This window comes from Ornithorhynchus anatinus, chromosome 14 (assembly GCF_004115215.2).
Source record: "Ornithorhynchus anatinus isolate Pmale09 chromosome 14, mOrnAna1.pri.v4, whole genome shotgun sequence".
NCBI classification, from domain to species: Eukaryota; Metazoa; Chordata; class Mammalia; order Monotremata; family Ornithorhynchidae; genus Ornithorhynchus; species Ornithorhynchus anatinus.
The window spans coordinates 14,637,110-14,664,708 of NC_041741.1; the positions used below are offsets into that span (position 1 = coordinate 14,637,110).

Below are 27,599 nucleotides of genomic sequence, written 5' to 3' on the forward strand. Positions count from 1 at the left end.
CAATAAAAAAGTCTGAACACCTTCCCAGGTTGTAGACTGATGCATAACTTTCCGATTTCATCAGACTTCATTCAGTCCCTATTGTGCTGCTGACACTAAAGTGACTGATCTCTTTGTGGGTAGGGAATGGGTCTTTTATATTATTGTATTGAAGTCTCCCAACTGCTTAGTACAGTGCTCTGCACCCAGTAAGCACAACAATTATGATTGACTGACTGCTAATCATCTGTGAGTCTTGTTCGGTGTCAAGACCTGGTAGTGTGGTAAACTGGTCATGTTTCCTTGGGAAATTCAGATTCCGAGCATGACACACATTGAAAAAGACCAGCAGAACTGCATAATTATACTTGTTATGCTACTATTTTATGCCAAGCACTAATTTAAGCACTATGGTAATAATCAGGTCAGAAACAGTTCCTGTCCCACATGGGACTCAGACTCTTAATACCCATTTTACAGATGAGGCAATTGAGGACCAGAGAAGTTAAGTGACTTTCCCAAGGTCTGACAACAGACATGTGGCAGAGCCGGTCTTTCTACTCCCAGGACCTTGCTCTATTAAGTAAGCCACACTGTCCTGCTTTATTCTGATAGTAGGGGGTAGGTGTGTGGGCAGGAAAAGATGGAGAATATTCAGCTATGGCACCACCAAACAAATTCTTATCCTTGACTAATCTAACCATTTTACGTTTTCGTAGCCTCCATTTTCCCTTCTGTTAATTGGGAATACTTTTCTTTTTCCAAAATACATTTTGTGGGGGGTGGGAAGGGGGAGAGGAGTTGATTAGAAGTAGTGGGGATATCTGAGTCCAAAGGGATGTATGGAGGGAATTTACCTGCAGTGTCACTCAGTCTGTAACCAGAGCCTGTGTCAGTTCTCTGTCCATCCCAAAGGAATTCTGACAATTCTGAAATAACAGAAATAAGACCAGATCTAAGGGCTCAAGGAGAAATCAATTCTCTCTTTCCCTGAGACACAGAACCGACTCCTCCCAGGAGAGAGCCTCAGGCACAGAGCCCTCCCCATCTGCCCTCCCTTTTATACCCAGATTGGTACTCCCTTATGCAAATCCCCCCCAGTCTCCCAGATGAAATAGCAGCCCTGTGATGGGGAGGGTCAGTCTCTCTCCTGAGCCTGGGCTGGAGGTCTCTGGGGAAGACGTGGTTTCCCTGGTCCAGAAGAACATGAAATCCTGGTGGCTTCTCCTCTCCCTGCTGGCAGCTCCCCACTGTGAGTGTCTGTGAGATTTTAGAAAGGGGGAGTGGGGAGCAAGTTTCCACTGTGTGGGGTTCACTGTGTCTCTCCTTGTTCCCAGGGGTCCTGTCTCAGCTCCAGCTGTTGGAGTCCGGCCCTGGAGTGGTCAAACCCTCGGAAACTCTCAGACTCTCCTGTGCCGTCTCCGGGGGCTCAGTCAGCAGCAGCTACTACTGGAGCTGGATCCGTCAGCAGCCTGGGAAGGGGCTGGAGTGGATGGGATACTGGAGTGGTAGCACATACTACAACCCAGCCTTCCAGAACCGCATCACCATCACAGCCGATACGTCCAAGAACCAGTTCTCTCTGCAGCTAAATGGCGTGACATTGGCAGACACGGCCTTGTATTACTGTGCAAGAGACACAGTGTGGGGCAGTGAGTGTGAGCCTAGACATAAACCTGCCTCTACAGGGGGTCAGGAGGAGGCTGGGCAGCAGGGGGAGCTCAGGACTCACTGAGCACGAGGAGCCCAGTTCCAGGAACAGGTGGAGAGCGAGGCAGAGAAAGAGTTTCTGTTCAGTGTCTGTGGTTTCCTCTCCCAGCTCAGTGCATAGCTTTCCCCCTAGAGGGTGGGGGATTAAGCCCTGAGAGCAGAGTTGGAGGCATGGAGTAGAACGAGTGTTATTTATTGAAGGCTTATTGTGTACGGAGCACTGTAGTACGTGTTTGGGAGAGAACATTAGAGTAAGTAGTCTCGGTCCCTGTCCTCCAGAAGCTTAGCGCGTCTCACAGAGAGGGCATCTGAAGGTGGGTACCAGTTCCACTGGTGAGTGAAATAGTTTCAGTGGTTAGTGGTTAATCTCAGGTCAGAGGTCTGGGAGCAGTAGGAGAATCTGGTGACTTGGAACCCAGGAGTCAGGGTGAGGGACAGTGGGCAGGATTGGCCAGGTGATGGGAAGATAGGCAGCATAGACGCCTCCTGAGGGGCAGACAGACTCTTCCCCCTCACTTCAATCCTGCTGCTGGAAGGAGCTGCTGCATCTGAGACTCCTGAGCCCTGCCTGACCCATCTCTCCAATCATAGGCAAACCTGCCACGGGCCTCACACCCTACAGGCTCCCGGGCTCCTGGCCCCAGAGCTACTTGGGGCAGAGTCTAGGACCTTTGGGGTCTCTCAGCTCTGAATCCCACTTTTTCTCAATTCTTTGTTTTATTCTATCCTCCATCTCCCACCCCCGCTCTCCTCATAGCCCTCCCCAGAATCCCAAACTCTCCTGGATATATCAAGGACTCCTCCCATCACCCAGAGACCTTATCAATCCAGGCTCTAGGCAGAAGTCACTCATCATCATCATCAGGCGTATTTATTTAATGTGTGTGCAGAATACTGTATTAAATGCTTGGGAGAATACAATACAACTGAGTTGGTAGACGTGTTTCCCTCCCACAGCAAGCTCACAGCCTAGAAGATGATCTTAAAGTCTCCTGTCCACTCCTACCTGCTCTTCCTGTTGCATCCTGGTGATCAGCAGTAGTGGTTACAGAGTTGGATCTGTGCATGGCCTAGTGGATAGAGCATAAGCCAGGGAGTCAGCAAGACCTCAGTTCTAATCCTGTCTCTGCCATTTATCTGCTGTGTGACCTTGGGCAAGTCACAGCTTCTCTGTGTCTCAGTAACATCATCTGTAAAATGGGGATTGACTGTCAGCCCCATTTGGGACAGGGACTGTGTCCACTCTGATTAGCTTGTATCTATCCCAGTGTTTAAAACAGTGTTTGGCACAAAGTAAGCACTTAAATACCACCATCATCATCTGTGGTCTGGTTGCTCGTTTGCCCCATTGTGCAGAAAGTCTGATGGTGGGAAGGAGGGTGGGAGAGGAGGTAAACGTGTTTCAGAGGGATTGAGCCAGAGGAGAGGAGGGACCAAGATGACCACTGTCTTGTCTGCAGGTTCTCTTGGAATGACCATTGCCAGATTCCAAGGAGGAAAAAGAGTTTTTACTACTTCTTCTTGGTCAGCCTCCAAAGGTCAGGTATTAGCACATTGCTTTTGTTAACGTCTGTTTGTCCACCCAAACCTATTGATTTTCCTCAGTTTCTGCCTGCTTCCCTCCATTCTTAGATCTTCAACTACTTGATAGCTGCAGCAACTTTTCTGTTTATTTTCTCTATTTCTCAAACATCCATCATGCCCTCAGTCAATACTGGACTTGACTGGAGTCAAAGCCCTAACAAAAAGATAGTTTCCCACAAGACACTTTTTACAGGGAAGCAGAGAGGCCCAGTGGAAAGAACTCTACAAGGAAAGTCAGAGAATCTACATTGTAATACTAACTCTGCCTATTTTCTGCTGTGTGATCTTGGACAAGTCACTTCTCTGTGCCGCATTTTCCTCATCTTTCAAATGCCCTTAAAAGAACTATTTTCCCTCTTACACCTTGTCACTAGGATGGGGACTGGGACTAGGTTGTGTCTGCCTCAGCACAGTACTTAGCACACAGCTGCCTAATAAATACAATCCTGAAGTCCCAAGGGAATAATTGTGGTATTTGTTAAGTGCTTACTATGGGAAAAGCATTGGATTAAGTACTGGGGTAGATACAAGATAATCAAGACCAAAATAGAGCACACAATCTAAGTAGGAGGAAGAACAGGTATTGAATCCTAATTTTGTTGATGAGGGAAATGAGGCACAGAGACGTTAAGTGATTTGCACAAGGCAACACAGCAGGCACAGAGTGGAGCCGGGAGTAGAACCTAGGTCCTCTGCCTCTCAGGTCTATGCTCTTTCCACTAGGTGATGCTGTTTCTCAAGATTAAATGAAAACCAAAACATTCTAAATATTTTGTAACTGTAATTAAAATAAACATAGCAGTAGAACTATAGAGAAGTAGCAAGGCCTATTATGTAGATTATGGGTCTGGGAGTCAGAAGGACCTGCATTCTAATCCCTGCTCCACCTTGTACCTGCCCTGTGACCTTGGGCAAATCAGTTAACTTCTCTTTGCCTCAGTTACCTCATCTGTAAATGGGGAATTAAGACTGTGAGTCCTTGCGGCCAAGGACTGTATCCAACCTGACTAGCATATATCTACCCCAGGGCTTAGTTCAGTGCCTGACACATATTCAACACATAGAAAATACCATTAAGTGTATGTACATATAAGGAAAAATTTTTAATTTTTTGAATGTTCAGAGATAGTATTTCATTTTAATATTCTAGTCAGTATAAAGGTACCTATACTAAAACACTAGAGAGATCTGCCCCTATTTATCCTAAGTGGATATCATAATCTAATGCTAAATTGATTAGTAGAACAACTGTCCCATGGTCAGGGGAGGAGACCATTCCCTGGGTCGTCTGTGCCAGAAAAATCTGGGGCAGGAGATCTATTCCACTGTGTGTATATGTACACACCATGGGCTGGGAGCTTCACTGGGAGAAGGATTATGGCTTTACATGATACGGAAGGCATATGCACAGATTAAGGTTTATGGTTATTTGATTTTCACTAAAAAAATTACAAATTGATCCATTAATAGAGAACACCAATGTTTTATAGCAGTTTAAATGTATCTGTCTAAATAAACTATAATTTAAAGGAAAAGGCCGACTGCCAAAAATGAGAACGCAAGTTAAAATTGGTATTTAAAAAGTGGGCATGTCAGCCCAGGAACTGAGTCTCCAGTTAGCAGAGGGAATCAATCCCTTTGTCTCCAACCAGCAGTGCTCTTCCACAGACATCTCCCAGCGATGTCCCCGGGGCACTGCCAAGTCCTTCCTTCTGAGGCTGAGGACAGATGGTGGCTGCTGTGCTCTTATAGAGCAGAGGAAATGCAATTGGGGCCCCTTCAGCCTTGATTAAAGCCCACGTGGACCCTGACTCCTGCAGCTCTGGAAGAGGAGCCCCAGCCCCGCTGTCTGTGCCAATCTTCTCCTTCTTCCAGAACTCTCCCATAGCTCCCACCATGCAGTCTACCCTCAGTCTTTCATTCTCACCCTGCTCCAAGGTAATTGAGGAAAGATGTGAGAGATATGGTTAATGTGTGTGTGTGTGTGTGTGTGTGTGTGTTTGTGACACTTTTCTCATGATGCACGTCTCTGTATTTGCAGGAGTCCGGGGTGATGTCCAGCTGGTGGAGTCTGGGAGAGATGTGAGACAGCCCGGGGGGTCTCTGCACCTCTCTTGTAAAGCCTCTGGATTCACCTTCAGCAGTTACAGTATGCATTGGGTCCGCCAGACTCCAGGGAAGGGGCTGGAGTGGGTCGCTCTAATTTATTCTGATGGTAGTAGCACCTACTATGCAGAATCTGTGAAAAGCCGATTCACCATCTCCAGGGACAATGCCAACAGCCAGCTGCACCTGCAGATGAACAGCCTGAAAACTGAGGACACGGCCCTGTATTACTGTGCAAAAGACAGACACAGTGAGAGAAACCATGTCCTGAGCCTGTCAGAAACCCTGGGAAGATTCAAGCATTGTTTAGTGGAAAGAGCACAGCCTGGAGTCAGAGGATGTGGGTTCTAATCCTGGCTCTGCCACCTGTCTGCTGTGTGACCTTGGACAAGCAACTTAACTTCTCTGTGCCTCAGTTACCTCATCTGTAAAATGGGGATTAAGACTGTGAGCCCCACGTGGGACAACCTGATCATCTTGAATCTACCCCAGCACAAAGAACAGTGCTTGGCACATATTAAGCACTTACCAAATACAATAATTATTATTAATCATTATTATTATACCTGGGCTGACACTGGGCAGGGAGCGGAGCAGCAGAGACCACAGAAAGCAGTCTTGGCTTCTAACCCCCATCACTTATTTTATTATTGATTTGTTTTTATCAATTCCAAAAAAAGCTCTTGCCAAAACTCCCATCAGTATGTAAAATTAAATGTGAACCAGTGCATGTTTTTTTCTACACCTAAAAAATTTCTCAGAAAATCCCTCCAAGGTTGCCATATGAGTGGCAATAAGATTCAGCTTAAATATAAACCTAGTGGTATCAATCCAAGGAAATGTTTGCAATTCAGTCAGTAAATATAGTGCTTTGTATAAATGGAATCATGCTATACTCAGACAGCAGCTCAACACAGACCCCAACAGACAGACTCTGGTGCAGGGAAGGAGACACAGAGGGGAGGGAAAAAAGAGAGAAGGGAGGAGGACTGATGCCTGGTGAGAATGTGAATTAATTCATTCATTTAACAGTATTTATTGAGTGCTTACTATGTGCAGAGCACTGTACTAAGCACTTAGAATGTACAATTCAGCAACAGATAGAGACAATCCCTGCCCAATAACAGGCTTACAGTCTAAATGGGGGAGACAGACAAAAACAAGACAACATAATCACGATAAATAGAATCAAGGGGATGAACACCTCATTAACAAAATAAATGGTATATGAACACACAAGAACCATCTTTATGCATGATAAAGAAAAAGTCTGTTTACTCCATCCAGAAAAGCTCAAGAGCTGAAACCAAAAATAGTAAGTAGCTAGTTCAAAGGATTAAAATGGATACTAGAATAAAATATAGCCTTTCCCTAGACTTGTACTTGTCCATAATTTAGCTGAGGTTCCCAGCTCCCTAAGAAGCAGCAGGAATCTACTTAGCTGTTTCCCATTGACCCAGGCTTGTTGCAAGGTGCCTCTAAGCCACAGCAGGATTCATGTGTCTTTTTTTATCATGTGCAATAGCTAGGTGAAAGATCTGCCTTCCTCCTCTGGAGCTTTTTAAACCTTCCTGCTCCCTCTCCACTTGCTACTTTTCCCAAGTCTTTCCCTGGAATTGGCTGAACAGCAGCTGATGCCATCTCACTGACACTCTCTCCCAGGTGATTGGCAGTGATGTATAGAGTGTTTCCCTCAGGCAGGCCCTGGGAAGTTGGAGGCTGAGCTGCTAGTTCAAGCTGCATTTCACCTATTCCAGACCTTCAACTGTCTGGACAGACCATCACATGGGATCCTCTCCTTCAAGAGGTCTTTCCTGATTAAGCCCTCAATTCCTCTTTTCCCACACCCTTTTCGGTTGCCATTGCACTTGGATTTTCTCCATTTATTCACCCCTCCATTAGCCCACAGCACTTTGATACACACCCATAATTTATTTATTTATACTAACCTCTGTTCCCTCTGTAGACTGTAAGCTTATTTTGGTCAGGAAATAGGTCTACCAGCTCTGCCGTCTAGACTGTGGGCTCATTGTGTCTGTTATCCTATTCTACTCCCCCAAGCTCTTAGTACAGTTCTCTGCACACAGTAAGGGCTCAGTAAATACAATTGATTGATTGCTATATTTTTTGTATTGGTCTCTCCAAAGTACTTAGTTCAGGGCTCTGCACCTAGTAAGTGCTCAGTAAGTATGAGTGATTGCCTGTTTAATTGGATGTTTTGTGTGCTAGGTATAGTTGAGGATATATCTGTCACACCTGTAGTTGCCATACATTTTCATAGATGGCCCTTCCACAGGTGAACTCTTATCTATGACTGTGATAGAGACTGAAAAGGTCCAGGAAGGATAGATGCAGTTGCTGCTTGAAGGGTCTGCCTCTGCTTTGGCAGACTGTCTCTGTGTCTCCCTATCTTCGATCAGCTTTAGCTCAGGGAGACCAATCCCTCTTATGACTGCTGCCCTGCCTAATGCCATGGTCTCCCATCAATCCATTCTATGTTGTATGGTTTCAAGCTATGCTTTGCTTTCTTTATGTCATGGATTCTCTCCTGCCTGCACATGGACCCATTAGGTTACCCCACACAACAGGCAGGCCCGGCCTGGCCCACAGGGGGCGATGAGGGAAGCCATCCAGCACTTAGAACAGTGCTTGGCACATAGTAGGTGCTTAACAAGTACCGTAGTTATCCAAATGTGTCTGTAACTGTCACATTCTGCTGGTCTGAGCCGGGAATCCACTGGAGAGGAGGAGGGAAAGAGGTTTGACTTGTCCTTGCCCCCGGGGTGAACTTTGGGGACCTTGGGCTGGGGTTGGCCCCAGGGGGTGAGGAGACTGGGGGGCCCCTCCAAAGCTGGGGTGAGCATCCCTGAGCGAGCCCTCCTTAGCCCACTTGGGGAAATGATCCTACTGAGGTGCTCTTGCCTGCTCACTCTCATGGGCCCTGTAGCTTGAATTGATTGTCAAAGGAGCAACAAAGATAATCAATCATATTTATTTATTGAGCACTTACTGTGTACAGATCAGTGGACACCACCATCCCCTCTGAACTTTAGGGCTAGAAATGCTCAGTATTATTCTGCTGATACCTGTTTACTTGTTTTGTTGTCTGTTCCCTCCTTCAAGACTGTGAGGCCTTTGTGGGCAGGGGATGTCTTTCTTTGTTGCTGAATTGTACTTTCCAAGTGCTTAGTACAGTACTCTGCACCCAGTAAACACTTAATAAATATGATTAAATGAATGAATGAATGAGTGAGGAAAAATGGTGGAGAGGTATTTTTTTACCAGAATCTCCACCCCTTATTAACTTGTCCCCAACCCTTGCATTCTAGGTAGGTGGACCTGATAGTGTCACACCTGGAGGAGGCAGGAAGAGGCCTAGCATAGGGGGGACCTGGATTGGGGAACACTGGTGGTCAGGACAGAGACCATTTTAGGCAAGGGAGGTTGGGTGTTTGCCGAGACTGCCTTCAGGTAGAGATAACAGAAAAGAATAGGTAGTTTCTAACATTAGCAAAGTGTGTCCTGCTTTAATTTAATTTAGGTGTCTGAGATTGAAAAGTTATCCACACTTGACCTTGTGATGAGCCTTCACTTTGTAGATCATTTGCTAACTGAAAACTAGAGAAGCAGCATGGCTCAGTGGAAAGAGCCCGGGCTTGGGAGTCAGAGGTCATGAGTTTGAAACCCGGCTCTGCCACTTGTCAGCTGTGTGTGTGCAAGTCACTTCACTTCTCTGGGCCTCAGTTCCCTCATCTGTAAAATGGGGATAAAGACTGTGAGCCTCACGTGGGACAACCTGATTACCCTGTATCTACCCCTGAGCTTAGAACATAGTAAGTGCTTAACAAATACCCACAATATTATTATTATTTTGGAACTAAGTTGTTTGCCGGGTTTTTTGGTGAGTCTTTCCCTTTTAGGTTTTTCCAGCTGGAATGTGTTCTGCCACCACTGAGACTTCTTCAGGGTGTAGTGACATTCCCTGTCTTCCTTCTAACTTTGCTATTGTTTCTGAGGACTCACGCCTGAGCAGCTGAACAGTAACAGAGCAGTAGAGAAGCAGCGTGGCTCAATAGAAAGAGCCCGGCTTGGGAGTCGGCGGTCATGGGTTCAAATCCCAGATCTGCCACTTATCAGCTGTGTGACTGTGGGCAAGTCACTTCACTTCTCGGTGCCTCAGTGACCTCATCTGTAAAATGGGGATTAACTATGAGATTCATGTGGGACAACCTGATTACCCTGTATCTCCCCCAGCGCTTATAACAGTACTCTGCACGTAGTAAGCACTTAAATACCAACATTATTACTATTAATCAAGGAATTCATATGGTTGCAATGCCAGTTTGTAGAAGATTGAGCATTTGAAGGCAGACAGTCTTTGGTTCTTTTTTTTCTCAATCACAGTGTGATTCATCTCAATCCTACCAATGCCTGAAGGTTTCTCTCTCTCTCTGCATCTCTGGGAATCTGACTAGAGCTTCTGCTGGACCCTTCTGTCTGAGGCAGAGGGCAGGGACTCAATCCCAGAAGGTGGCTGCTGTGCCTTTATAGAGAGGAGGAGATGCAAATTAGACCCCTCCAGCCCTGATTAAAGCCTGCATGGCCCCTGTCCCTGCAGCTCTGGGAGAGGAGCCCCAGAACTTCTGTCTCTGCTGTTCCCTTCCTGCCCCCAGAACTGTCCTCATAAACCCCCACCATGCAGTCTGCCTTCAGTCTGTTTTCTATCCTGGCCCTGCTCCAAGGTAAATGGGGGAAGATGCACCTAATACAAATAACGTATGTGAGTGAATCTGTTTTCATGACTGATGCTGTTTCTGTGTTTGCAGGTGTGCAGGGTGATGTGCAGCTGGTGGAGTCCGGGGGAGACTTGAAACAGCCCGGCGGGTCTCTGAGCCTCTCCTGTAAAGCCTCTGGATTGACCAGCAGCTACTACTACATGCACTGGGTCCGCCAGCCTCCAGGGAAGGGGCTGGAGTGGGTCGCTTGGCTTGATACTGATGATAGTAGAACCAACTATGCGGACTCTGTGAAAGGCCGATTCACCATCTCCTGGGACAAGGCCAACAGCCTCCTGAGTTTGCAAATGAACAGCCTGAAAACTGAGGACACGGCCCTGTATTACTGTGCTACAAACACAGTGAGAGAAACCACATTCTGTGCCTGTCAGAAACCCTGGGAGGATCTCTGGGCTCCAGCTGGCTGGGGAGCAGAACAGCAGGGACCACAGACAATAGCCCTGGCCTCTAAGACTAAGCATTAATTCTATTATTAAGGTTGTTAACAATTTCAAAACAAGACCTATCATAAAATCCCATTGTTATGTAAAATTAAATGGGAACCAGAGCTTGATTTTTCCTACATCTAATAAATATCTCAGAAAATCCCTCCAAAGCAGGCAGATGAGTGGCAATACAATTGAGATTAACTATGAACCTAATGGAATCTATCCAGAATTGTGTTTCAGGAATCACAGTTTAGTTTACAATGTTTGCAGTTAAGTCAGTATACATAATGTCTGTATAAATGAGACCCCACTTTACTCAGGCAGTGACCCAACACAGACCCCCAGGGACCTACACAGACAGCTCTGGTGCAGGGAAGGAGACACAGAGAGGCAAAGCAGGAAGCAAAGGAAGGGAGGGGGGCTGATGCCCGGGGAGAGTATATGCATTCATAAGCTATTAACACACAAGTACAGTCTTTAAGTAAGGTAGAGAAAGAGCCTGATTACTCAGTCCAGAAAAGTGTCAAAAGCAGAAACTAAAAATGGTAAGAATAGTTGGTTCAAAGGATTTAGGCAAATACTAGAATCAAACATACCCTTTCGCCACTCTTTCACTTGTTCATAATGTAGCTGTGGTTCCCAGCTTCCTATAAAACAGCAGAAATTCACATAGCCATTTCCCATGGATTCAGGCCTACCATGAAATTCTTAGGTCCCAGGCAGAATTAGGGTCTCTTTTTGGATCATGTTCAGTGAGAGAATGAAAGATCTGCCTTCCTCCTCTGGACCTTCTTCAACCTTTCTGCCTCCTCTCCACCTGCCACTTTCCCCAAGCCCTTCTCTGGAATTTGCTGAGCTCCAGCTGATGTCATCAGGTGGGCAGGTTCTCCTAGGTGACTGGCATTGATGTACAGGGTGTTTCTCTCAGGCAGGCCCTGGGAAATCTGCAGCTGATCTTCCAAGTCAAGCTGCACTTAACCTATTCCAGGCCTTTAACTGTCTGGACAGACCATCACACTGGAGCCTATCCTACAAGCCTTTCCTAAATAAGCCTTCAATTCCTCTTCTCCCACTCCCTTTTCTGCTGCCCTTGCACTTGAGTTTGCTCCCTTTACTCATCCCTCCATCAGCCCCACAGCACTTTGATTCTTACCCATAACATGTTTATTTATGTTAATGTCTGCTTCCACCTCTAGACTGTAAGCACACTGTGGGCAGGAAATGGGTCTACCTGTGCTGCTATACTGTTTTATTGCACTCTCCCAAAAACTTAGCTCAGTGTTCTGCACACAGGAAGCTCTCAATAAATACATCTGATTGGGTGTTTTGTGCAACTGGGAGAGCATTTGTCATAACTGTATTTGCAACCAATTTTTATAGATGGCACTTTCACAGAAGAACTCATTCATTCATTCAATTGTATTTATTGAGCATTTACTATGTGCAGGGCACTCTACTAAGTGCTTGGAATGTACAATTTGACAACAGATAGAGACAATCCCTGCCCAACGATGGGCTCACACAGGGCTGAACAGATCCATCAGGATGGCTGAAGTTTCTGCTTGCAGGTCTGTCTCTATTTTTTCTGCAGACTGTCTCTGTGTCTCCCTATGTCCACAGAGTCTCAGCTCAGGGAGACCAATTCCACTCCTCACTGCTACCCTGCCTAATGTCATGGTCTCCCATCAGTCCATGCTATGTTGCATGGTTTGAGGCAGTGCTTTGCACCATCTTAATAACAAGGTTTCTTCCCTGCCCATGCACCTGCGTCCTATTTGGTTTCCTCACACGCAGTAACTTGTGCATCTTGCTAGCAACCATTCTCAACACTTGCCCACCCTGTGATGCAGTAAAGCTTCAATTCTTTGTTACATTTGATTTTTGGTTGTTTCACAACCTCCATTAATTTCCTGCCCCTGTTTAGACTGTGAGCCCATTGTTGGGCAGGGTTTGCCTCTGTCATAAAATTATACATTCCATACGCTTAGTACAATGCTCTGCACATAGTAAGCACTCAATTTATATGATTGAATGAATCTGCCCCCCTCTGCATTGTGGGAAATTGTCCAGTTTAGGTCACAGGCTTCAGGAAGTCTGGTAGTATACAGTTTGGCCTAGTGGAAAGAGGAACAGCCTGGGAGTCAGAATGACATTGATCCTAATCCCAGCTCTGCCATGCATCTGCTGTATGACCTTGGACAAGTCACTTCAATTCTCTGTGCATCAGTTACCTCATCTGTAGTGGAGATTAAAAATGTGAACTCCATTTGCGACATGGACTGTGTACAACTCTATTAGCTTGTATCTACCCCAGCACTCAATACACTGCCTGGTGCATAGTAATCACTTAAATAGCATAGAAAAAAATGCCTGGGATGGTGACCAGCTTCCCAGTGTAGGCCAACACACAACCTCAGTTTCCTTCAGTGTTCATTCAATCCATATTGCTCTATGACACGAAGTGACAGATAATCACCTGTGAGTCTTGTTGGGTCTCAGGACCCAGGCATCAACACACAGCAGCTCCAGGTAGTGTGGTAAATTGGTCACATTTCCCTGGTAAATTCACACTCCAGTTTCCATGTCCCTGGTTGCATTTTGAAATGGAGCATGACACATGTTGAACAAGACCTGCAAGACTACAGAGTCCGGCTTTAAGTTGACTGTGGAATAAACAGGGACTTTTCAGCCATGCACCTCCAAAAAAACACTTGGTTTGACTAATCTAACTTTAATATTTTCTAAGCCTGGATTTTTCCATTTGGAGATTGGGAATATTTTTCTGTTTTTCAAAATCCATTTTCAGGGGGAGGGTTGTCACAAGTTGGGAAATGTTGATTGGAGGTAGTGGGGAGATCTGAGTCGAAATGGCTGTTATGGAGGGCATTTACCCACAGTGTCACAGTCTGTAACCACAGCCTACCTATGTCAGATCCCTGTCCATCCCCAAGGAATTGAGATAATTCTTGGATAATGGAGTCTTGACCAGAGCTGAGGTCACAGGCAAAAATCAATTCTCTCCATCCCTGACACAGCACAGGACAGACTCCCCCAAGTACAGAGCCCTCTCCTTTTTACTTGGAACGAGACTCCCCTATGCAAATCCCACCCACCCCCTACCCAAGGCTCCCAGATGAAATAGCAGGCCCACGCTGGGAAGGGTCAGTCTCTGTCTTGAGCCTGGGCTGGAGGTCTCAGGGTAAAATGTCATTTCCTGGTCTAGAAGAACATGAAATCCTAGTGGCTGCTCCTCTCTCTGCTGACAGCTCCCCGCTGTGAGTGTCTGTAGGATTTCAGAAAGAGAGAGATAGAGAACAAGTCTCTCCTGTGTGCCATTCACTGTGTCTCTCCTTGTTCCCAGGGGTCCTGTCTGAGATCCAGCTGACAGAGTCTGGCCCAGGAATTGTGAAGCCCTCAGAGTCCCTCAGACTCTCCTGGGTGCTCTCTGGCTTCTCCATCACTACCAGTGCTTACTACTGGCACTGGATCCATCAGTTCGAGGAGAATGGGCTGGAGTGGATGGGGTATATAGGTTATCATGGCAACACCAGCTATGCCCCTTCTCTCAAGAGTCGAATCTCAATCTCCAGAGACTTTCGAAGAATGAGCTCTCTGCAGCTGAACGGCATGACACCCATAGACACGGCCATGTATTACTATGCAAGATACACAGTACAGGGAAATGAGTGTGATCCCAGGCACAAACATTCCTCTCCAGGCGGTCAGGAGGAGGCTGGCAGAAGAGGGTGGAGCCCAGTTCCAGGAGCAGGTGGAGAATATGGCAGAGAAGGAGTTTCTGTTTGGTTTCTGTGGTTTCCTCTCACTGCCCAGAACACAACTTTCTCCCAGGGATCACCCACTCCTTCCTGACTGTGTTACCGTTATGGCCCTGTAAGTGTTCAGTTCCTGCTAAGGTGGATGTTAAAAAGGGTATTATAACTCTGTTCATTATGCATCTCAAATCCTGATTGAACTCTGGGAAGTTTACAGTTGGGCCTGGCCAGTGGCGAATTAGGAGATTCCAGAGAATCCAGAATCCAGAGAACTCAACCCATCCCTTAGGTCGTACATCCCCACATAAACATGTGTCTTTTCCCCTGCCAAAGTTTGCATCCCCATCTCCAGCTCCTTGTCATCCCCTCTCTGATCTACATGTCCCTCAGTGCATGAAGACCCAGGAACCCGGCCGGCCAGGTTCCATCAGTGACCCTTGTCCAGGGGAGGGGTAGGCAGGAGCCCTGAGCCCAGCAGCCCTCAGGAACATCCTCTGTCCTTGGGGGAAAGTTGCCTTGAACCTCAGGGATTGTCCCCAACCCAACCACTGGATTCTGGATAGTGAACCCAGAATGCTGCAAGGTGGAGGAGAACTGTCTCAGGATGACACACACTACTTTTTTTGTCATCACTACAGAGACGGGGACTTAATGGGGGGGAATGACACTCATCAACCTGAATCTCCACCCTTGCAGTGACCTGACCCCACCTCTTCAGATGTCAGATTTTGGGGTCAGAGCAGGAGCAGAGGTGAGAGTGTATTACACCTATAAAGGGGATTCACCTTCAGTGACTATTGCATGTACTAGCTCCCCCAGGCTCCAGGGAAGGGGCTGGAGTGGGTCGCAGTGATACGTAACCAAGCTCATTCACAAACTACAGAATACGCCTCATCGGTGAAGGACAGATTCACCATCTCCAGAGATGACGCCAACAGCTTGCTGCATCTGCAAACGAACAGCCTGAATACTGAGGACAAGGCCCTGTATTGTGTAAGAGAGAGACGGACTTTACCCGGCAGTGAGGGTGTGTCCAGACACAAACCTTCCCCTGTAGGAGGTCAGGTAGGACCGCAGCTCGAGGAGCAGATGAAGAACGAGATTGTTCAGTGTCTGCTGTTTCCTCTCCTTGCCCAGCACACAAATTTCCCCCAGGGACAATACGCTCCTTCCTGAGGCTGTTACCCTTAAGGGCTTTTATGTGTGCAATTGCTGGTAAGGTGGCCTTTAACACATCGATTATAACCCTGTCCATCACAGCTCAATTCCTGTGAAAAACTGAAAAGTTTGTCATTGGGCTGAGCCAGTGACCTATTAGGGAACTCTCAGCCCTGGAGTCCAGGGGATTCACACTGTCCCATAAATTATACATCCCCACACAAATCCACATCTCTACCCAACCAAAGGTTATAGCCCTATTTCCAGCTTCCTCTCATTCCCCCGTTTCCCATCCCTAGGGGCTCAGCCAGGCAGGTTTCATCAGGGACCTTGAGTCCACTAGCTCTCATGAACACCCACTGTCCTTAGTGGAAAGCTGCCTCAACTCTCACAGACTTGTCCCCATTACAACTCCTAGGATCTGGACATTGAACTCAGAGTCTTGCAGTGGGGAGGAGAACTGTGTAAAAGGATGAGGCACATTCCTTTCATCTTCATCAATGCAAGAGAAATGGGAGGTGGTGGAGGGTCACTTTATACCCAAATCTCCACTGTTCAATGACCTGTCCCCAACCCTCCCATGCTAGGTAGGTGGACCTGAGCAGGAGTAGGTGTCACACCTGGAGGAGGCAGGAAGAGGCTCAGGGTTGGGGGAACCTGGACTGGGGAACCCTGGTGGCCAGGACAGAAATGATCTTAGGAAAAGAAGGTTGGGTCTTTGCCGAGAGTTTCATGGGGTAGAGAAATAGACAGATGGTGGTTTCTCACATTAGGTAAGTGTGTCCTGCTTTAATTTAGGGGTCTGATATTAAAAAAAGTTATCCACACTAGACCACGTGGTGGGACTTGGGTTTTTAGATCATTTGCTAACTGAAAACATTTTGGAACTAAGTTATTTGCCTGGTTCATTAGTGAGTTTTTCCCTTCTAGGTTTTTCCAACTGGAATGTGTTCTTCCACCATTGTGACTTCTTCAGGGTGTAGTAACATTCCCTGTCAGCCTTCTAACTTCACTATTGTTTCTGAGGCCTCAGTCTGAGCAACAGAACAGTAATCAAGGAATTCATGTGGTTTGAATGCCAGTTTGTAGAGGATTGAGCATCAGAAGGCAGACAGGGTTTTTTTCTCTCTCAATCACAGTGCGATTCATCTCATTCCTACCAATGCCTGAAGGTTGAAGTTCTCTCTCTCTCTCTCTGCATCTCTGGGAATCTGACCAGGCCTTCTGCTGGACCCTTCTGTCTGAGGCAGAAGGCAGGGACTCAATCCCAAGAGGTGGCTGCTGTGCCTTTATAGAGAGGAGGAGATGCAAATTAGACCCCTCCAGCCCTGATTAAAGCCTGCACTGGCCCCTGTCTCTGCAGCTCTGGGAGAAGAGCCCCAGATCCTCTGTCTCTGTGCTCTCCCTTCCTGCCCACAGAACTGTCCTCATAAGACCCACCATGCAGTCTGTCCTCAGTCTGCTTTCCATCCTGACCCTGCTCCAAGGTAAATGGGGGAAGATCCCCCTAATACAATTAACATATGTGAGTGAGTGAATCTGTTTTCATGACTGCTGCTCTTTCTGTATTTGCAGGTGTGCAGGGTGATGTCCAGCTGGTGGAGTCCGGAGGAGACTTGAGACAGCCTGGCGGGTCTCTGAGCCTCTCCTGTAAAGCCTCTGGATTAACCAGCAGCTACTACTACATGCACTGGGTTCGCCAGGCTCCAGGGAAGGGGCTCGAGTGGGTCGCTATGGTTGATGAGGATGGTAGTAGCACTAACTATGCGGACTCTGTGAAAGGCCGATTCACCATCTCCTGGAACAAGGCCAGCAGCCTCCTGAGTTTGCAAATGAACAGCCTGAAAACCGGGGACACGGCCCTCTATTACTGTGCTACAGGCACAGTGAGAGAAACCACATTCTGTGCCTGTCAGAAACCCTGGGAGGATTCCTGGGCTGCAGGTGGCTGGGGAAGCAGAGCAGCAGAGACCACAGACAATAGCCCTGGCCTCTAAGACCAATCATTAATTCTATTAAGGTTGTTAACAATTCCAAAACAAGCCCTAGCACCAAATCCCATTGGTATGTAAAATTAAATGGGAACCAGAGCTTGATTTTTTCTACATCTAATGAATATCTAAGAAAATCCCTTCAAGGCAGCTGGACAAGTGGCAGTGCAATTCAGTTGAAATATAAACTCAATGGAATCTATCCTGAATTGTGTTTCAGGATTTATAGTTTAGTTTACAATGTTCGCAATTATGTCAGTAAACCTAATGTTTGTTGAAATGTGATCCCACTATACTCAGGCAACAAACCAACACAGTCTTCCAGACACCCACACAAGCTCTGGTGCAGGGAAGGAGATACAGATGGAGAGAAGCAGGAAGCAAAGGAAGGGCCACAGGTCTCGGCTGATGCCTCCGGATAGTATATGCATTCATAGGTTATAAACACACAAGAACAACCTTTAAGCATGATAGATAAAAAGCCTGCTTACTCAGTCCAGAAAAGTGTCAAAAGCAGAAACTAAAAATAGTAAGAATAGTTGGTTCAAAGAATTAAAGCAAATACTAGAATAAAATATAACCTTTCCCTACTCTGTGACTCGCTCATAATGTAGCCATGGTTCCCAACTTCCTATAAAACAGCAGAAATGAACTTAGCCATTTCCCATGGATTCAGGCCTACCATAAAATTCTTGTCCCAGGCAGGATTAGGGCCTCTTCATGGAGCATGTTCAGTGGGAGGTTGAAAGATGTGCATTCCTACTCTGGAGCTTCTTAAATCATTCTGGCCCTTCTCCACTTGCCACTTTCCCCAAGCCCTTTTCTGGAATTGACTGAGCTCTAGCTGATGTCATCAGGTGTGCAGTTTCTCCCAGGTGACTGGCATGGATGTATAGGGTGTTTCCCTCAGTCAGGCCCTGGGAAGTCTGCAGCTGATCTTCCAGGTCAAGCTGTACTTAACCTATTCCAGCCCTTCAACTGTCTGGACTGACCATCTCACGGGAGCCTCTCCTCCAATTGGCCTTTCCTAAATAAGCCCTCAATTTCTCTTCTCCCTCTCCCTTTTCTGATGCCCTTGCACTTGAGTTTGCTCCCTTTATTCACCCCTCCATGAGCCCCACAGTACTTTGATTCATATCCATAATATATTTATTTACATCAAGGTCTGATTGAATGAATTTATGAATCTGTCCCCCTGTGCATTGTGGGACAGTGTCCAGCTTAGGTCTCAGGCTTCAGGAAGTTTGGTAGTATGCAGTTTGGCCTAGTGGAAAGAGCAACAGTCTGGGAATCAGAACGATCTCAGTCCTAATCCCAGCTCTGCCATATGCCTGCTGTATGGCTTTGGATAAGTCACTTCAATTCTCTGTGCCTCAGTTACCTCATCTCTAGTGGAGATTAAGACTGTGAACTCCAGTTGCAACAAGGACTGTGTCCAACCCTATTACCTTGTATTTACCCTAGCACTCAGAATACTGCCTGGCTCATAATAATCACTTAAATAGCACAGAAATAAAAAGCCTGATAACGTGACCAGCTTGCCAGTGTAGGCCAACACACACCCTCAGTTTCCTTCAGTCTTCATTCAATCTGTATTGCTCTATGACCCTGAAGTGACTGATAATCACCTGTGAGTCTTGTTGGGGCTCAGGACCCAGGCATCAACACATAGCAGCTCCAGGTAGTGTGGTAAATTAGTCGTGTTTACCTGGTAAATTTGGACTTCAGTTTCCATGTCTTTGGTTGCATTCTTGACATTGAGCATGACACATGTTGAACAAGACCTGCAAGACTACATAGCCTGGCTTCAAGCTGACTGTTGGATAAACAGGGACCTTTCAGCTATGGCACCTCCAAAAAAACACATTTGCTTGACTAATCTAACTTTTATATTTCCTAAGCCTGCATTTTTCCACTTGTAAATTGGGAATATTTTTCTGTTTCACAAAATCCATTTTTGAGGGGGTGAGGAGGGTTGTCACAACATGGGAGATAGTGATAGTTGATAGTGATAGTTGATTGGAGATAGTGGGGAGGTCTGACTCGAAATGGCTGTATGAAGGAATTTTACCCACAGTGTCACTCATTCTGTAACCACAGCCTACCTATGTCAGATCCATGTCCATCTCCAAGGAATTCAGATAATTCTTGGATAATGAAGTCTTGACCAGAGCTGAGGGCACATACTTTGTTTTCATCCTGACCCTGCTCCAAGGTAATTTGGCAAAAGATGTGAGACATGGATAACTGGTGTGTGTGTGTGTGTGTGTGTTTGTATGTGTGGGTGGGAGTGTTCTCATGATAAACACTGTCTCCGTGTGTGCAGGTTTGCAAGGTGATGTCCAGTTGGTAGAGTCAGGAGGAGACATGAAACAGCCCAAGGGGTCTCTCCGCCTTTCTTGTAAAGCTTCTGGATTCACCTTCAGTGACAACTGCATGTACTGGTTCTGCCAGGCCCCAGGGAAGGGGCTGGAATGGGTGGCTGTGATACGTAATCGATCTCATTCACAAACTACAGAATACGCCTCAACAGTGAAGGACCGATTTACCATCTCCAGGGATCATGCCAACAGTTTGCTGCATCTGCAAATGAACAGCCTGAAAAACGATGACTTGTCCCTTTATTATTGTGTAAGAGACACACTTTGTGGAGCAGTGAGGGTGTGCCCAGACAAACCTTCCCCCGCAGGCAGTCAGGAGGGGGCTGGGCATCAGGGGGCGCTCAGCACCCACTGAGCTACCAGGAGCCCAGTTCGAGGAGCAGTTGGAAAGCGAGAGAGTTCAGTGTCTGCTGTTACCTCTCCTTACCCAGCACACAACTTTCCCCCAGGGACAATACGCTCCTTCCCGAGGTTGTTAGCCTTAAGGGCTTTTATGTGTGCAACTGCTGCTAAGGTGGCCATTAACACACTGATTATAACTGTCCATCACACAGCTTAATTCCTGTGAAAAACTAAGAATTTTGCAATTGGGCTGAGCCAGTGTCCTATTAGGGAACTCTCAGCCCTGGAATCCAGGGGATCCACTCGGGCCCATTAATCATATATCCCCACACAAATCCACATCTGTACCCGACCAAAGTTTATAGCCCTATTTCCAGCTTCCTATCATCCCGTTTCTCATCTCCAGGGGCTCAGCCAGGCAGGTTTCATCAAAGACCCTGAGCCCAAGAGCTCTCATGAACACCCACTGTCCTCAGGGGAAAGCTGCCTCGACTCTCACAGACTCTTCCCATTACAACTCCTGGGATCTGAACATTGAACCAGAGTCTTGCAGTAGAGAGAACTGTGTAAAAGGATGAGGTACATTCGTCTCATCATCATCACTGTAAGAGAAATGAGAGATGGTGGAGGGGCACTTTTTACCAGAATCTCCACCTCTTAATGACTTGTCCCCTACCCTCCCATGCTAGGTAGTTGGACCTGAGCAGGAGTAGGTGAGATAGCATGTCACACCTGAAGGAGTCAGGAAGAGGCTCAGGGGTGGGGGAACCTGGACTGGGGAACCCTGGTGGTCAGAATAGAAACCATCTTAGGCAAAGGAGGTTGGGTGTTTGCCGAGAGTTTCTTGGAGTAGAGATACAGATAGGAGAAGGTGGTTTCTCACATTAGCAAAGTGTGTCCTGCTTAATTTAGGGTTCTGATATCAAAAAGTTATCTACACTAGACCATGTGGTGGGACTTGGGTTTTTAGATCATTTGCTAACTGAAAACATTTTGGAATTAAGTTGTTTGCCAGGTTCATTAGTGAGTTTTTCCCTTGTAGGTTTTTCCAACTGGAATGTGTTCTTCCACCATTGTGACTTCATCAGGGTGTAGTAACATTCCCTGTCTGCCTCCTAACTTTGCCACTGTTTCTGAGGACTCAGGTCTAAGCAGCAGAACAGTAATCAAGGAATTCACATGGTTGGAATGCCAGTTTATACAGGATTGAGCATCAGAAGGCAGACACTCTCGGTTGTTTTTTTTTCTCTCAATCGTGGTGCGATTCATCTCATTCCTACCAATGCCTGAAGGTATCTCTCTCTGCATCTCTGGGAATCTGATCAGGGCTTCTGCTGGAAACATCTTTCTGAGGCAGAGGGCAGGGACTCAATCCCAGAAGGTGGCTGCTGTGCCTTTATAGAGAGGAGGAGATGCAAATTAGACCCCTCCAGCCCTGATTAAAGCCTGCATGGCCCCTGTCCCTGCAGCTCTGGGAGAAGAGCCCCAGATCCTGTCTGTGCTGTTCCCTTCCTGCCCCCAGAACTGTCCTCATAGTCCCCACCATGCAGTCTGTCCTCAGTGTGTTTTCCATCCTAACCCTGCTCCAAGGTAAGTGGGGGGAGATGTGACTAATATAAATAGCATATGTGAGTGAGTGAATGTTTTTACAACTGATGCTGTTTCTGTGTTTCAGGTGTGCAGGGTGATGTCCAACTGGTGGAGTCTGGGGGAGACTTGAGACAGCCTGGCGGGTCTCTGCGCCTCTCCTGTAAAGCCTCTGGATTGACCTACAGCAGCTACTTCATGCACTGGGTCCGCCAGGCTCCAGGGAAGGGGCTGGAGTGGGTCGCTAGAGTTTATCATGATGGGAACTACATAGGTTATGCAGACTCTGTGAAAGGCCGATTCACCATCTCCTGGGACAAGGCCAACAGCCTCCTGAGTTTGCAGATGAATAGCCTGAAAACCGAGGACACGGCCCTGTATTACTGCGCTACAGACACAGTGAGAGAAACCACATTCTGGACCTGTCAGAAACTGCGGGAGAATTTCTGGGCTGCAGCTGGCTGGGGAAGCAGAGCAGCAGAGACCCCACACAACAACCTTGGCCTCTAAGACTAATCGTTAATTATATTAATAAGGTTAACAATTCCAAATTGGGATGTAAAATGAAATGGGAACCAGAGCTTGATTTTTTTTCTACATCTAATGAATATCTAAGAAAATGCTTCCAAGGCAGCCGGACAAGTGGCAGTGCATTTCAGATGAAATATAAACCTAATGGAATCAGTCCTGAAATATATTTTAAAATTCACTGATTACTAGGAAATGTTTGCAATTTTGTTAGTAAATATAATACTTTGTAGAAATATGATCCCACTATACTCAGGCAGCAAATCAACACACACCTCCAGAGACCCACAAAGACAGGCTCTGATTCAGGGAAGGAGACACAGAGGGACAGGAGCAGGAATCAAATGAAGCGAGGCCTGCTGATGCCTGGGAAGAGTGTGTGCCTTCATAGGATATAAACACACAGGAACCATCTTTAAACATGATAGAGAAAGAGCCTGCTTAGTTCAGAAAAGTAACAAAAGCAGAAACTAAAAATGGTATGAATAGTTGGTTTAAAGGATTTAAGCAAATACTAGAATAAAACATAACCTTTCCCTACTCTTTCACTTGTTCATAATGTAGGTGTGATTCCCAGCTTCCTATGAAACAGCAGACATTCACATAGATATTTCCCATGGATTCAGGCCTACCATAAAATTCATATGTCCCAGGCAGAATTAGGGTCTCTTCATGGATCATGTGAACATGTTGATGGATGAAAGATCTGCCTTCATCTGGAGCTCCTTAAGTCTTTCTGCCCCCTCTCCACTTGCCACTTTCCCCAAGCCCTTCCCTGGAATTGGCTGAGCTCCAGCTGATATCATCAGGTGGGCAGTTTCTCCCAGGTGACTGGCATTGATGTACAGGGTGTTTCCCTCAGACAGGCCCTGGGAAGTCTGCAGCTGATCTTCCAGGACAAGCTGAACTTAACCTATACCAGGTCAACTGTCTGGACACTAGAGCCTCTCCTCCAAGTGGCCTTTCCTAAATAAGCCTTCAATTCCTCTTCTTCCACTCCCTTTTCTGCTGCCCTTTATTTTGCTCCCTTTATTCACCCCTCCATCAGCCCCACAGCACTTTGATTCATACCCATAACATTTATTTATATTCATGTTTGCTTCCTCCTTCATGCTGTAAGTGCATTTTGGGCAGGAAATGGGTCTACCTGAGCTGCTATACTGTTGTATTGCACTCTCCCAAAAACGTAGCTCAGTGCTCTGCACACAGGAAGCACTCAATAAATATGACTGATTGGGTGCTTTGTGCAACTAGGAGAACATTTGTCATAACTGTATTTGCAACCCATTTTCATTGATGGCACTTTCACAGAAGAATTCATTCATTCAATTGTATTTATTGAGTGCTTACTATGTGCAGAGCACTGTACTAAGCACTTGGAATGTACAATTCGACAACAGATAGAGACAATCTCTGCCCAATGATGGGCTCACACGGGGCTGAACAGATCCAGCAGGATGGCTGCAGTTTCTGCTTGCAGGTCTGTCTCTTTTTTCTGCAGTCTGTCTCTGTGTCTCCCTATGTCCACAGGGTCTCAGCTCAGGGAGACCAATTCCACTTCCCACTGCTAACCTGCCTAATGTCATGGTCTCCTATCAGTTCATGCTATGTTGCATGGTTTGAGGTAGTGCTTTGCACCATCTTAATATCATGGATTCTCCCTTCCCCATGCACATGTGTATTTTTTGGTTTCCCTACACAGCACTACCTTATGCATCTTGCTAGCACCCATTCTTTGCCCTTGCCCACCCTGTGATGCAGTAAAGCTTCAATTCCATATGACATTTGATTCTTGCTTGTTTCACAACCTCCATTAATTTCCCCAAAGCTATGCTGGCCTTCTTCATTCAGTATTTTATTTATCTGCCCCTGTTTAGACTGCGAGCCCTTCGCTGGGCAAGGATTGCCTCTATCTGTTGCAAAATTGTATTTTCCATTCATTTAGTAAAATGCTCTGCACGTAGTAAGCACTCAATATATACGATTAAATGAATGAATCTGCTCCCCTGTGCATTGTGAGACAGTGTCCAGCTTAGGTCACAGGCTTCAGGAAGTCTGGGAGTATGCAGTTTGGCCTAGTGGAAAGAGCAACAGCCTGGGAGTCAAAACGATCTTGGTCCTAATCCCAGCTCTGCCAGGTGTCTGCTGTATGACCTTGGACAAGTCACTTCAATTCTCTGTGCCTCAGTTACCTCATCTGTAGTGGAGATTAAGACTGTGAAATCCAGTTGTGACAAGGACTGTGTCCAACTTTATAAGCTTGTATCTAGCCCAGCACTCAGTACACTGTCTGGCGCATAGTAATCACTTCAGCAGCATAGGAAAAAAAGCCTGGTAGCGTGGCCAGCTTCCCAGTGTAGGCCAGCACGCCTCAGTTTACTTCAGTCTTCATTCAATATGTATTGCTCTATGACACGAAATGACAGATAATCACCTGTGAGTCTTGTTGTGTCTTAGGACACAGGCATCAACATACAGCAGCTCCAGGTAGTGTGGTAAATTGGTCATGTTTCCCTGGTAAATTCGCACCCCAGTTTCCATGTCTCTGGTTGTATTTTGAAATGGAGCATGACACATGTTGAACAAGATCTGCAAGACTACAGAGCCCGGCTTTAGGCTGGCTGTGGAATAAACATGGCCTTTTCAGCCAAGGCACTTCCAAAAAAACACTTTTGCTTGACTAATCCTGCATTTTTCCATTTGTAAATTGAGAATATTTTTCTGTTTTTCAAAATCTATTTTAGGGAGGAGGGTTGTCACAAGGTGGGAAATGATGATTGGAGGTAGTAGGGAGGTCTAAGTCGAAATGGCTGTATGGAGGGAATTTACCCACACTGTCACTCAGTCTGTAACCATAGTCTACCTATGTCAGATCCAGGTCCATCCCCAGTGAATTGAGATAATTCTTGGATAATGAAGTCTTGACCAGAGCTGAGGGCGCAGGCAAAAATCAATTCTCTCCATCCCTTAGTAAGCACAGGACAGACTCCCTCAAGCACAGAACCCTCCCCTTTTTAACTGGAGTGAGATTCCCCAATGCAAATTCCCCCACCCCCCACCCAAGGCTCCCAAGTGAAATAGCAGCCCCAGATTTGGGGGTCAGAGGAGGAGCAGAGGTGATAGTGTATTACACCTGTAAAGGGGAGATGAAGCAAGGGACCCAAGGGCAAGGGTGGGGACCCTCTTGAATTGGGAAAGATTAGTGTTTGCTGATTGTGTTTTGGGGTTGAGGTCAAAGAGTAGGGAAGGTTGTCTTTTGCATTGATGAAGCATGCTTCATTTTAATTTAGGGGTCTGATACTAAAAAGTTATCCACAGCTTACAGTGTTTGGGACATCCCTTTGGAGTGTATTCACTACATCAGCTGAAATGTTTTGGAACTTCTTTGCTTCCTAAGTTTATTGGTGAGACTCTTTCCTGCAGGTTTCTCCAACGGCAGTATGCTCTACCACTGTTCAGTCACAACATTGTGACTGATTCGTAAGAGTAGAGTGACATTCCCTGTCTTTGTCTCCAACTTTGCCATCATTTTTGAGCTCTCAGGTCTGTTGAGCTGTAGTATAGTAACCAGAGCATTTATACGGATTGAATGACAATTTTTGGAAGGGGGAGCATCAGAAAGGGGATATCCTTAGTCTTTTTTCCTCAGTCATAACATGATTTTTCTCATTCTTACCAATGTCCACTAGCATCTCTGTCTACATCTCCAGGAATTGGGAACTGTGCCTCCACTGTTTCCTCCTTTCTGTGGCTGAGGATAGAGAACTGAACCCCAGGGGGCAACTGCTGTGTCCTTTTAGGGAGGAGGAGATGCAAATGGGGATACTTCAGCCCTGACTAAAACCCCTCAAGACCACTGTTCCTACAGCTGTGGGAGAGGAGCCCCAGCTCCACTGTCAGTGTCATTCCTCTTCTGCTCCAGAGCTGTGCCCAATGTCCCCACCATGCAGTCTACCCTTACTTTGGTTTCCATCCTGACCATGTTCCAAGGTAATTTGGCTAAAGATGTGAGACATGGGTAACTGGTGTGTGTGTGTGCGTGTGTGTGTGTGTGTCTCTGTGTATGTGACTGTTCTCATGACACACACTATCTTTGTGTTTGCAGGTGTCCTGGGGGAGGTTCACCTGGTGTAGTCAAGGGGAGATGTGACACAGCCCATGAGGTCTCTGCCTCTCTTGTAAAGCCCCTGGATTGCCCTTCAGAGACTACTGCATATACTGTTTCTGCCAGGCTCCGGGAAGGGGCTGGAGTGGGTCGCTAAGATATGTATCCAAGCTCATTCACAAATTACAGAATATGCCTCATCGGTGAAAGACAGATTCACCATCTCCAGGGATAACGCCAATAGCTTGCTGCATGTGCAAATGAGCAGCCTGAAAACTGAGGACAAGGCCCTGTATTATTGGTTAAGAGAGAGACACACATTGCGGGGCAGTGAGGGTGTGCCCAGACACAAACCTTCCCCTGCAGTCAGTCAGGAGGGGGCTGGGCATCAGGGGGCGCTCAGCACCCACTGAGCCACCGGAGCCCAGTTCGAGGAGCAGATGGAGAGCGAGAGTGTTTTGTGTCTGCTGTTTCCTCTCCTTGCCCAGTACACAACTTTTCCCCAGGGACAATACACTGTTCCTGAGGCTGTTAGCCTTAAGCGCTTTTATGTGGGCAATTGCTGGTAAAGTGGCCATTAACATATTGATTATCACTCTGTCCATCACACTGCTCAATTTCTATGAAAAGCTGAAACGTTTGCAATTGGGCTGAGTCAGTGTCCTATTAGGGAACTCTCAGCCCTTGAATCCAGGGGATTCACGCTGCCCCATAAATTATAACATCCCTACACTAATCCACATCTCTACCTGACCAAAATTTATTGCCCTATTACCAGTTTCCTGTCATCGCCTCTCCCACCCTCCGCCCCGTTTCCCATCCCCAGTGGCTCAGCCAAGCAAGGGTTCATCAGGGACCCTGAGCTCACTAGCTCTGAACACCCACTGTCCTTAGGGGAAAGCTGCCTCGACTCTCACAGACTGTCCCCATTACAACTCCTGGAATCTGGACATTGAACTCAGAGTCTTGCCGTGGGGAAGAGAACTGTGTAAAAGAATGAGGCACATTCCTCTCATCTTCATCACTGCAGAGAAATGGGAGATAGTGAAGGGGCACTTTTTACCAGAATCTCCACCCCTTAATGACTTGTCCCCTATGACTTGTCCCCTACCCTCCCATGCTAGGTCAGTG

General features: G+C 46.6%; 1 pseudogene and 4 gene segments (V, D, J or C); all 5 read left to right on the forward strand.

Annotated features, from left to right (window-relative positions):
* The first annotated feature begins 1,102 nt into the window (after window positions 1-1,102).
* On the forward strand, window positions 1,103-2,136 carry LOC107547387. The segment is given in 2 exon segments: window positions 1,103-1,231; window positions 1,317-2,136. Coding segments are annotated over 2 exon segments (522 nt in total).
* Window positions 2,137-5,169: 3,033 nt separating this feature from the next.
* On the forward strand, window positions 5,170-7,618 carry LOC100079579 (annotated as a pseudogene).
* Window positions 7,619-10,001: 2,383 nt separating this feature from the next.
* Window positions 10,002-11,085, forward strand: LOC107546783. The segment is given in 2 exon segments: window positions 10,002-10,121; window positions 10,206-11,085. Coding segments are annotated over 2 exon segments (480 nt in total).
* A 5,816-nt stretch (window positions 11,086-16,901) lies between these two features.
* Window positions 16,902-18,157, forward strand: LOC107547386. The segment is given in 2 exon segments: window positions 16,902-17,021; window positions 17,110-18,157. Coding segments are annotated over 2 exon segments (468 nt in total).
* A 3,400-nt stretch (window positions 18,158-21,557) lies between these two features.
* On the forward strand, window positions 21,558-22,875 carry LOC103167903. The segment is given in 2 exon segments: window positions 21,558-21,838; window positions 21,924-22,875. Coding segments are annotated over 2 exon segments (468 nt in total).
* The last annotated feature ends 4,724 nt before the right edge of the window (window positions 22,876-27,599 follow it).